Raw genomic sequence first — 11,594 nt, 5'->3', positions numbered from 1 at the left:
TGTAACTAGTCTTCACAATATTTATTTAACAACATAAATATTTTTCACATGTTTAACATGTCTATAATAATTTTACTTACACCTGGATAATGTAATGTCAATAGACTGCCTATCATCACGGTTAGATTAAGTTTCTTACTCCAGCGCGATTGATTTGGAAACTGTCCCAAGAATAGTAGATACTTTTTAAATACTTTGTAATAAGAAATATCAAATACAGTGCTTGTGCGTCTTTCATTCTTCTGAAACACTAAATAATATATTTTTATTTTGTTATTTCCGCTTGCATTTCGGTTTTGTAATGACCTTCAGTTTACATTGTACAAACATACATATAAACAATAGCATTAAACAATATATATATATTTGATATAACAATATAGTAATGAACGACATGGAAAATATTTTAATCGTGATATGTGTGTATTGCATATTCTTCCTTTTGAAGCCCCCGCGCATTAGCGACAATTTTATCGTTTACGAAAAGGACATTTTTATATGAAATATAGGCATGTACTCATTTGACAACGCGACCAGAGAACGACTCATTTTTTCCTTTCGTTCACATAAAAAAAAATTCAATATTTGCTTCTGCTAATAATGCCATAGGGGCATAACCGGGTACTTAATATATTTCTCCTGCTAGCAAAGGTCAAATGGCAAAAAGAACCTTGTATACCGTTGAAAATCTTAATTCGTCCGTACAGAATCAGGAAATGAGAGACCGTCTTTGAAAAAGTTATTTAGAATATAGAAAATCAAGATTGTTTGGAAGTGTGCAAATATTTATTCTATAGGTATCGCTAATATCGGGTACCTATTAAAAACACATAAAATATGATATAATTATAAAATCTTTATTTCTATTATTATAAAACGGTGAAACTGTAGAAACACTACCTACCCTTAAATTTTGATAATTTTTGGATGTGTTGTAGAAATCGATATTTTAAACAACTCTTTCCTATACGTAGAAAGGATGCATTCGCTTAGTTTCTGAGATATTCGCGAAAAACTGGCATTGAAAACCATTGAAATCGGAGGTAGGCAGCTTTTCGACAAAAGTAATAAGGAAATCTTGCAAAGGAAAGTTATTTTATATGATTTTGACAAATATTGGCTTATTTCAGTTTATATTAACTTATTTTAGCTTGCATTAACTTTTTTCAATTATTTAGAAATTCTTTTTTCGTATGATCTTTTTCCGAATCCGAACAATTTCTTGTTCGAGCTGGTTTTTATATTGTTTCGATTATAGCAAAAAGGAATGAATACTGAAACACATTTACACTATAGATAGAAAGCAAGCACAGCAAAGCAGCACTGGTTACCGATTTTACCACACAATCAAATACCCAATCTTATAATTTATATTAGATATTTACACTTCAGCATGCGATAAGAAATCGAGTGAAATGTGAAAATACCGTGTAAAAACTGCAAAGTATAATTCAGTATTTATCGTAATAATGTTTTAAATTCAAGCGATAAAAAATTATTAATTTACCAACACAACACTAATACTTTCCAACCTGAAATTTTTTAACTTCACTGGATGAAAAACTATTCTGCTCTACTCTTATGATCTCATAATAACTTAAGGTTAGCCCAAATGTAATACCATACCAGACAATACAAGTTTGTCTTACATACCCGGTTACACCCTACGTTTCTCTATTATATAATATAAATGCTAAAGTAACAGTTTTGTCGCTAATGCGCACACAACCTTACTGCCTAAATTTCTGGAATATGTTTCCAAATGTCTTGAACGATTATACGTATGTTTCGTGATACGTAAGGTAGATACGTGGCCACGAAGGTTTCTACAATATCGTTGCTGAAGCATGAATCTATTCTTTATAGACCGGAAATAAGAAATGTTAGTAAGATGATTGGATGAATCTTTTATACTCAATACTGTATACTCAGTACTGCAACAATTTATGTTATTTTCACTATTATAGATAGCACAAGTTATTTGATATCGGATAAGTATATACGTATGATTAATGTTATAGTTATTACTGTCTATAAGAAAATTAGGTTCATTCAATTTCATCTTTCTTTTTTTCAATCTGTTTGCGACTTCGTAATAGACGAAAAATTGCTTCTAAAATTACTCGTTCAAAAAAGATAAACTGCGCTTATCAGAATGTATTGAAATAGCATTGTAGTCGATTCAGTTATTCGAAAAATTATAGACGATATCAAGAATCAGAATTTTTATTGTATGAACTGTTCATTGTTTAACTAGTTTAAGTAAATAAATATGAAAAATCTTAATTATTAATAGGTTTTTTTTATAAATTAATTCTCCGTATAAAAATTTAATAGCAATAGTATTTGTAATGTTTCGGAGTGCCTTATTCCATTCCATTCTTTGCAGAAAAATATTACAGACTGTCGAGTAATACTCTACGGATTTTGAATAGTGTATTTTGTAATTCTGCTTATTATTACTACTATTATTATTACTGGGAATGATGATATTTACTGAGACCGGTAGTGCTGGAACTAGTAATCAAGTTTGTTGGAGAAATAATTACAAAGAAGAACGGTAAATATTTCAAAATAAACTTTTATTATTTACATAATATGATATAGATTCTATGGTATAACTATTTTCAAATCAAGCGTAAGTTTTATTGATTAAACACCAATGTTTTACTAACATTAGATTAAGACGGATGCATTATCTCAACATTTCTAAAATTTGTTTAAATATTATTTTATTACAAATTCTACATGAAGACCGGAGGGAGGAACACGATAAGTCACATTTCCTATTTTTTACAGGGAAGTAATTGTAAGATTCAGTACATTATCAATCAGTCTCATATCGCCAAAATTATCTTCATATTTTCATATTTTTTCATCCCTTTCAAAATTTTAAAATTTGCTTACATGTTTGAAATCAACAGATCAGTTTCATCTTCAGTTATATCATATCAAAATCCTCCTACTTAATTATAATAAAATCAAAATATTAACAAAAATGCACAATCAAATTGCCGAATAGTTATTCTGTTACTTCCTCGCCAATTTCGATGGCCTTGGAATCAAGGTCATCATTTTGAACAACTTTTTCCTATGCATATAATAGGGATCGGTAGATTGCAAGTTGCATACAAAAGTATGTTTAGTATCATATATGGCGCGTGAAGCTGTCGATGTGTTACCTTCTAATGAATTTAACGGAATTTTTTTTACATCTTTATAGAGATGTACGAACAATGAAAGAAATAATTAGAAGTCCAATCACTGAATTTCAAATGCACAGGAATAGATAGGGTTAAGCTATTTAAATAGTGGCGGTCCCGCGCAAGTCGTGAGGGCAATATCAATAATAATGCGGTTACATCAACATAATTATAATATGGACACATACTCGCATATACAGGCAATAATAATAATATCTAATCGACAATTTTGTACAAAATATAGGAAGAAAGTGCATATATGATACCAAATATATGTTTGTGTATAACGCGAAAACTAAAATCGACCACTCCACATATGTATAGGAAAAAATTGTTCAGAATGATGATCTTGACAAAATATTTCAAGGATATCAAAATCGACAAGGAGGTAACTATTTGGCAAATTCACCAAATGTATTTATTATGCATTCCTCCTCTGACAATGAGAAATGTTCTTCATATAGAATTTTTAAATATTCCCGCCATTTTTTAACTTATTTCCTCTACAAAAGATGGCACTATAATATCACGTAATGACCGCAACCTTAGCGTGTTGCAAGTTACCTATCCAGTATCGAACTCTGCATCGCAAGTTACGGTTATAAGCATACTCGGAGTTTGTTATTCATTTGATTGGTGTGTTGTATGTGTTTATATTGGTTTATTGTGTAAAAAGTACAAAATTTTCATAATGAGTGCTGAGGAAGAAGTGCTACGGATTCAGAAAAAATTAAATAAGATGTCGAGCGGAGACGGGACGGTGAGTAAGTGAGTAAAATATAGTTGTGTACCCTGCTCGGCATATTGGAGGCTGTTCATTAAGCAAAGCTCTTTTCCAATATAAATTGTGATTACTCTAATACATCATCGTAAATGTTTAACAAATACAAAGAAATATAACAAATACAAATATTGTTTGAAACTTTTCTCCAGAAATAAATGTTTATTCGTATAAATTTTTGTATACACAGTAATTCGATGGTGTTAAAGCAACAAAACGTATTTATGGAACTTTAATATTTGGCACGATAATTTTAATGCATTCATGAAACTTGAGAAAGGCGAGTCATGTTATTTTCGTTGTAGAGTTTTCGAAAATGCGGCTTATAAAATTTTCTATACACATAAGTATTGAAGTCGTCGTTAAAGTCTGTAGTCGCACTAATTCAAAGCTCATTAGTATAGACTTTTTGTTTATGCTATAATTATTTGTATATATTTATGTATATATATTATATATATATATATTATTTGTATAGTTCAACTGTTTACATTTAACGTTGCTTTAAAAAAAATTATCTGTTACATACACAAATTATATCCTTATATAAAATTGGTTACAATGCATGTTTTGATGATAAAGATACATAATAACAATGTCTTCAGTAGATTATATAAATATCATGTATGCCTATATGTGTAATCTACATTAGAGAAATATAAATGGATTATGTATACTTCGATTTCCTTTTATAATAAAAGTGTGTTCATATTACAGGGGCAAGAACAAGCACTGGAATTACTTAAAATATTACAAAAGTTACCTGTGGATTTGGAACTTCTGACCAAGACACGCATTGGAATGACAGTGAATGCATTGAGAAAATCAAGCAGAGACGAAGAAGTTATATCGTTATCAAAAACTCTTATTAAAAATTGGAAGAAATTTTTATCTGGTAAGAAAATAAATTTAAATATAAAATTAAAAATAAAAAAGTAAACATAAAAGTAAAATTTCTCTTAGATAAATTAAAATTCTATATCTTTCCCATAGGGTCCAATAAAGAAAAAGATTCTACTTCTTCAAGCAGTTCAAAGAAGAAAGACGATAAATCAGAGAAAAGTAAAGATGATGGAGAACAGAAAAAAGAAAAGGATAATGCAGATGGAAGTGATGTTAAAATGAAGGAAGAGAAACCTCATAAAGATATTCAAAGAAAACAGTCTACGTTTCCTGCTCCTACAACCACAGATGCTGTACGGCTTAAATGTAGAGAGCTACTGGCAGCAGCTTTAAGAGTAGATGGAAATACAATTGATGGCTGTGCTACTCCAGAGGAATTAGCAGAAGAACTCGAAGAAGCAATTTATGCAGAATTTAAAAATACTGATAATAGATATAAGAACAGAGTAAGGTCCTAATTCCTTTATATTTTTATATTTTTCTGTAAATGCGAAACCTAATTATATATATCTAATTATTTAGGTGCGAAGTAGAGTCGCTAATTTACGTGACGCAAAAAATCCTAATCTTCGAACAAATTTTATTGCTGGTGCTATAACACCTGCTAGGCTTGCTGTTATGACTGCAGAAGAGATGGCAAGCGATGAAATAAAACAATTAAGGGAACAGTTTAAAAAGGAAGCAATTAATGATGCACAACTTGCTACAGTACAAGGAACGAAAACTGATCTATTAAAATGTGGAAAGTGCAAAAAACGTAATTGTACTTATAATCAAGTGCAGACACGTTCAGCTGATGAACCTATGACTACTTTTGTGCTATGCAACGAATGTGGAAATCGATGGAAGTTTTGCTAAATATCCTTACCTACCACAGTTTTTTCTGATTGCAATGGACAGGAAAATGTATTTCGTTCAAGACCTACCTATTATTAATCATTATTATTAGAGTTAAAGAAACTCAGTGCAAATATATTGCATATTTACAATTCACAGATTACATTGGATGCTTAATGATGTTTTTAATTTTTCCACGAATTCAAAAAGTATATCAGTTTTCATTGAATTGTATATACTCATATTTGATTGATTTACCAGAGGTCTCATAGGATTTAAAAATTAGAGACTCATAGAAGCTTTATAGGACCTAAAACATATTAACGAAGAATTCATTAAATTAAACAAATTAAATGATACATGTTTTTATTTTGTGTATATACAGCATTGTCGCTGTAAAAAAGTTCGGATATGCGACTAATATTAAAATAAAAATATTTTGTTTTATATTGCACGAGGTTACATCGTATTTTATCTGTGAAAAATTAGAAATTGTGGGTACAGTTCTGAAATACATGTATGTAATTACATTGTAGTATTTTTGGAACCCTTTTTGACAATATAGTAGTTAAAAATTTCATATTTAAAAATAGATATAATATATGATTGCGAATGTAAAAGTTTCATTTTTATTTAAATTAAAGAATTTTTATTATATCATCTGAAAAAATTGGATTGGTTAAGTAACAATTGTACATATGTTACCGTACAACCACACACGGGTATAATTTTTCTTTTTGTCGATTGACTTTACCATAAACTTGATAGTTTTTATGAATCACCGTTGGGGGCCGCCACTGCACTCGATGTTTCTAGCAATTTAGATTTAAGGGTTTACGTACTTCAACGCGTACGCTAATTTCTAACCTAATATCAATGTCATTTGTGTAACTATTAAAGTATGTCCATCAGTATGTACTTTTCGAATGGTTTCTAAATCTTTTACGGTTTATTAACAGATCATGTAAAAGAATGAAATTACGTGATTCTGTTTACGTTAAAAGACAGCATATGAGTATTATAGTAAAATTGATCGTAATGATGTAACATTTAAAATGAAGTTTTTTGAAGGTAATAGAAAATTTAATAAATATCCAGGAAAGCATAAGTAACGTTTTTCAATAACTATACATAATGTTTATATAATATGTAACGATCGTTAACTTTTCTGAAATATTTGATGACACAACGAAAAATAATTAAAGAATATATTAAAATAGAAAGTGAATGATTCCTGATCATCACTATGTGCGGAGACGCCCACATCAAAGAGCAATGGCAACTTTTGCAAAACCTTCGATCTACGGTAGAAGGTTTATTGGTCGATGGTGTTTTAAACGTATGGGATGTTTACGGTGGTTTAAATCGTCTTCACAATGTAATGGAAAGGATATTCAAACATGGCTGTCGAATATTTAATCGAAATGTAAGATTAAATCCTTTAACTTGTTTTTGCTTGACATGCATAGTTATTAATATGATATAATTTACTTGTATTTGTAATTATACTTGGCCATATTTTATTTTTGCCTCTTTATTGTTTAATACAATTAAATTTTTGATTGCAATGTAATATGAAATTGTACTATGTTATAATTGTTTGTTTACATTGACAGTGACATTGGTTTTTTTTACTTTCATTGAAAATGTCATCTTCTTTTATATTTAGAATAATTTTACTATTTTTACTTATGGTCAATATATTTTTATATTATTTACATAGAGAAATACTTAATATAAACTTAATGTTGAAAAGAATTTAATAAAATTTATTATAAGGGAGAACCGGATTGTTGGATTTTTATTCAAGGATTAAATTGGCTGCAGCCCTCTGTAGCATTGTCACCTGTTGTTCCTGAAACAGAAGATTATCTTTCAAATTTACCAACTCGAATTGTCTCACACAAAGATATGTTATGGCTGTACAAGAGGTAATTACCAAAAGGAACATGTTGATTTAATCTATTAGTGTTTATATATATATATATCAGATACTTAAATTTACATAACATAATTTAATAATTATTATGACATAGTTTGGAAAGTCATTCTTTGTCACATAAGCTTCCATGGCTTTTGTCTGATAAGGAACATTTACTTTCTTGTTTTGAACCATGGGCATTTTTGTGTCAAGAAAACTTAGCTGAAGCCACACTCTTATGTTTAAGAGCAGTTGAAAGAAACCAACCTACATTGCTTACAGAAATTGATCCATCCTTGGTAAGTTGTCCAAAAACATTTTTATTTATTGTAATGTGTATATCATTGTATTTGTATGATTGATACACATTTTAATCTAATCGTTCACTTAGTATTTTTGTTTTTAGTTTTTACCTTGTTGGATTTCTCCTAAAACAAGTCCAAAGAGACATCGTCGATCTTCTTCATATCCAATTAATTTCTCAACAATAAATCTTAGTGTTGCAAGAGATAAAGTAATACATATTGAGAATTGTCAATTAGAATCATTAAAAATAGCTTCAGACAACAAAATTATGCAACATGATGATGTTAAATCTAATGAAAAATATGAAGATAAATCATTAGATTCTAAAGAAATTAATGATATACCTTTGAAAAGTTGGAGTAGTCTTTCAGTACTGACTAAAAATTGTACATCTGTAGAAAAAAGTGCTTCTGCATCTTTATCATGCGTTGCAAAGAGTAGTTCACATAAAAGTAATGATCCTCAAACATCTTCTGTTGAATTATCAAAAATAATTAATGTAAATTATGCCGAATTAAAACATTCAACATCAAATGTGGATAATAAACAACTTGTAAAGCCAAGGACTCCTGTAAGGAAAGTACAAAACAAAACTAAAGCGAAACAGAATCAAAGTATGAAGAAATCTAGCGAAGATTCTGATATGTTAAATTCTGAGGATACATCAATAAATGCAGTAGAAGAATACCGGATTCCTTCTTTTATACCAAATGAAGGAAATCCAAATGCATATAACACAAATTCTACAGAAATTAGAATTTCTCAAACGCCAAGAAGAAAAACTTCTCTTTTATCAGGTTCAGCGCCTGAATTCACTAGTCCATGGAATTTAGAAATTGAGGGGCAAAAAGATATAAGAACAGCAAAGAAGAGTTTCATGGAAGATGGAGGAAGCAGTGTTCAACCTATGGCAATAGGATATTTTCCCCGTCCAACAGAAGGTCAAAGTTTAACAAATTTTTTAGCTTCTGCACAATTTTCTAGAGCAAATGCTGAATTGGACAGAGAAAACGCACATTTCAGTGTTTCCGAAGCAATGATAGCTGCCATAGAACAAGTAAAATGTAATAGGCAATGGCGTCTTATGGAAGAAGCAACTGAAGAAAGCGACGAAGAAATAAATAGCTTAAAACAGAGGATACGATTAAGACGGCGTCAGCGACAGGAAGAGCGGTACAAAGGAAGGACGTGGAATCGCGAACTACTGAGTGATGGCAAAACTGATACTACAACCACTGATCAAAGTGTTAGTCCATTATCAACTTCGTCTGATGCTCCCTCAGAAAATATATCTACAGATGACATAGAAGATTTAGAAGTGGATGACGAGCGAAATGCAGTAAAACTTAAAAATGCTGGAATTTCCATATCCATGGCATCTTTATATTCAGATGCAGATTTGTATCAATCATCCCCTGCACATGGAACAGAATCAACTTTAACTGAGAGTAGTATGTCCGCGGAAGGGGTAGCTTTGTCACTTCTTAGTAAATTTAGTGAGAAACAATTACCGAGAGCGAGTGAATTACAATGGCTGGTCTCTGAAAAGGATGTACCACAAAGATTGTTACCATTACCAAAAAGTTGGCCAATAAATCCAGATGATGCAGAAAATTCACAGTCAATTCCTCTGCGTGGAACAACAGAATGGGCTCCACCAAGACCTCAAATTATTTTTACATCACATCCTCCACCAGTGTATGTTTATGAATTTAGAAGATACATATATATAATTTCATTATTCACTTAAACATGATATTTTTTATACATAGGCGACGGACTCTTATAGCCAAACAGAATTACAGGTGCGCAGGATGTGGAATGAAGGTTGCAATAAAATATGCAAATAAATTTCGTTACTGTGAGTATTTAGGTAGATACTTCTGTACTGGATGCCATACTAATCAGGTAGCATTAATACCAGGAAAAATTTTAACTAAGTGGGATTTTAACAGGTATAACAATTAATAAGACAACATACATTTATAATTTATAAAATGATACTATATATTCATTTATTTGTCCGTTTAGATATTCTGTATCAAACTTTTCATATAGACTGTTGGATCAAATGACATCAGATCCATTATTTCAAATAAATGACTTAAATCCATCATTATATAGACGAATAAAACAATTAGCCAGAACAAGATTATTACGTTTACAATTATTTTTCTTTAAAGATTTTCTATTTACATGTCGATTTGCGACAAGGTATGCATTTCAAATATTTTTTCTTTTTTATTATGAAAAAAGATAATATTCTGAAATTTGTGTTACTTCTTTTAGTGTTCAAGATATACTGAAGAAGGAACCAAATTATATAATAAGTGAACCCCATGTATATTCCATTCAAGATCTGATGCATGTTAAATATGGTATCTTGCCAATGAGATTGCAAGAATTAGTTGAAATGTGTAATATGCATATTATGGGCTGTGAGGTAGTGTTTTTTTATAGTAAATATTTATATTTTTAATGAAAGCCGAGTTATGTATGTTATATATTTGTACTTTTAATAAGATCTAATCTTGTTTTTAGCTATGCCAAGCTAGGGGATTTGTATGTGAGCTATGTCGTTCCAAAGATGTCATATTTCCGTGGGAATTCACAAAAGTTAGTAGATGTGAAATGTGTGGTGCATGTTTTCATAATGAATGCAAGCAGAATTTTAATAAAGTAGATTGTCCACGCTGCATTCGTTTACATGATAGACGAATATCTAGAGAACAATTTTGACATACGGTAAGATTATCTTGTGTCATATTTTTAGATATAAGTATCGAATTAGTAATTTATAAATTTCATTTAAATTATTATTTGTAAAAAAAAGATATTCCCAAATTGTGCTTTGGTTTCTATTTATCATATTTAATACAAAATTGAAATTGTCAAGTAGCAACAAGTAAATTCAAACTACCAAAAATCTCCATTATATTATTAGTTACATAGATGTGTTAAAATGTAAAAGTTATATTTTAATTTAAAAAATTTAATATATTTGCAAATTTCACGAATTGAAACATTCTATTGCTTGAAACGCCTAAAGTATAGCATTTTATAAAAAAATTTACTTAATATAATTATGTGTACATTACAAATGTAGTAAAGACTGAGAAAATGTGATATTTAAAGTAATTGTAACTTTATTCTTGAAGTATTTTTTCTATTTATTTTTTTTTATATTACATAATTACTCATGCTGTAGTACGTATACTGTTACCAGTCAACACGAAAATAGCGATATATATAATTTATTTATAAGTTTTCGACTTAAATAATATAAATTATTTCAATGTGACAAAAGGTAGTGTAAATATTACGTATTTGCAAAATGTATTATTCTAAATATGTATTTATAGCTTGCTTTTATTTTTTTAACTATGAATTAATTTGATAGACGTTTAATATGATTAAAAATAAAATAAAAATAAATTATTACATGTTATAAATATTGATTATAAAGTGGTAATAATATTTTTAGTACAATGGTTTATAAAAATATTATCTTTATACTGAAAAAATATAATAGTCATAAATGCTGTACCTGGTTCCTATCATGATTGAAAGTATGCATTGTTTATTTATAAAAGTTGTTAATATGGTCGAAGTTTATAATAAAATATTAAAATCTAATAAGATG

The 11,594-nt window shown here is 29.4% G+C and overlaps 2 protein-coding genes across 7 annotated transcripts; both read left to right on the top strand.

Annotated features, from left to right (window-relative positions):
- Nucleotides 1–2,389: 2,389 nt before the first annotated feature.
- Nucleotides 2,390–6,178, top strand: LOC126863825 (transcription elongation factor S-II). Of its 3 annotated transcripts, none has more exons than XM_050614409.1 (4): nt 2,390–2,560; nt 4,702–4,879; nt 4,978–5,333; nt 5,410–6,178. In XM_050614409.1, exons 2-4 carry the CDS (start codon nt 4,786–4,788, stop codon nt 5,743–5,745), a joined length of 786 nt encoding a protein of 261 aa, XP_050470366.1. In that variant the 5' UTR covers nt 2,390–2,560; nt 4,702–4,785; the 3' UTR covers nt 5,746–6,178. The 3 variants fall into 3 exon arrangements, with proteins under 3 accessions (XP_050470366.1, XP_050470364.1, XP_050470365.1); XM_050614407.1 differs by lacking the exon at nt 2,390–2,560 and adding an exon at nt 3,754–3,963; XM_050614408.1 differs by lacking the exon at nt 2,390–2,560 and adding an exon at nt 3,757–3,971.
- A 223-nt stretch (nt 6,179–6,401) lies between these two features.
- LOC126863813 (run domain Beclin-1-interacting and cysteine-rich domain-containing protein) lies at nt 6,402–11,403 on the top strand. Of its 4 annotated transcripts, none has more exons than XM_050614376.1 (9): nt 6,402–6,795; nt 6,945–7,150; nt 7,504–7,655; nt 7,761–7,944; nt 8,052–9,649; nt 9,724–9,906; nt 9,983–10,165; nt 10,241–10,394; nt 10,493–11,403. In XM_050614376.1, the coding sequence occupies exons 2-9, from the start codon at nt 6,971–6,973 to the stop codon at nt 10,688–10,690; spliced, it is 2,832 nt and encodes a 943-aa protein (XP_050470333.1). In that variant the 5' UTR covers nt 6,402–6,795; nt 6,945–6,970; the 3' UTR covers nt 10,691–11,403. The 4 variants fall into 4 exon arrangements, with proteins under 4 accessions (XP_050470333.1, XP_050470331.1, XP_050470334.1 ...); XM_050614374.1 differs by having other exon boundaries at nt 6,402–6,832; XM_050614377.1 differs by having other exon boundaries at nt 6,402–7,150; nt 10,475–10,618.
- The last annotated feature ends 191 nt before the right edge of the window (nt 11,404–11,594 follow it).

This window comes from Bombus huntii, chromosome 3 (assembly GCF_024542735.1).
Source record: "Bombus huntii isolate Logan2020A chromosome 3, iyBomHunt1.1, whole genome shotgun sequence".
NCBI classification, from domain to species: Eukaryota; Metazoa; Arthropoda; class Insecta; order Hymenoptera; family Apidae; genus Bombus; species Bombus huntii.
This window is presented reverse-complemented; position numbering and strand designations above follow the sequence as displayed.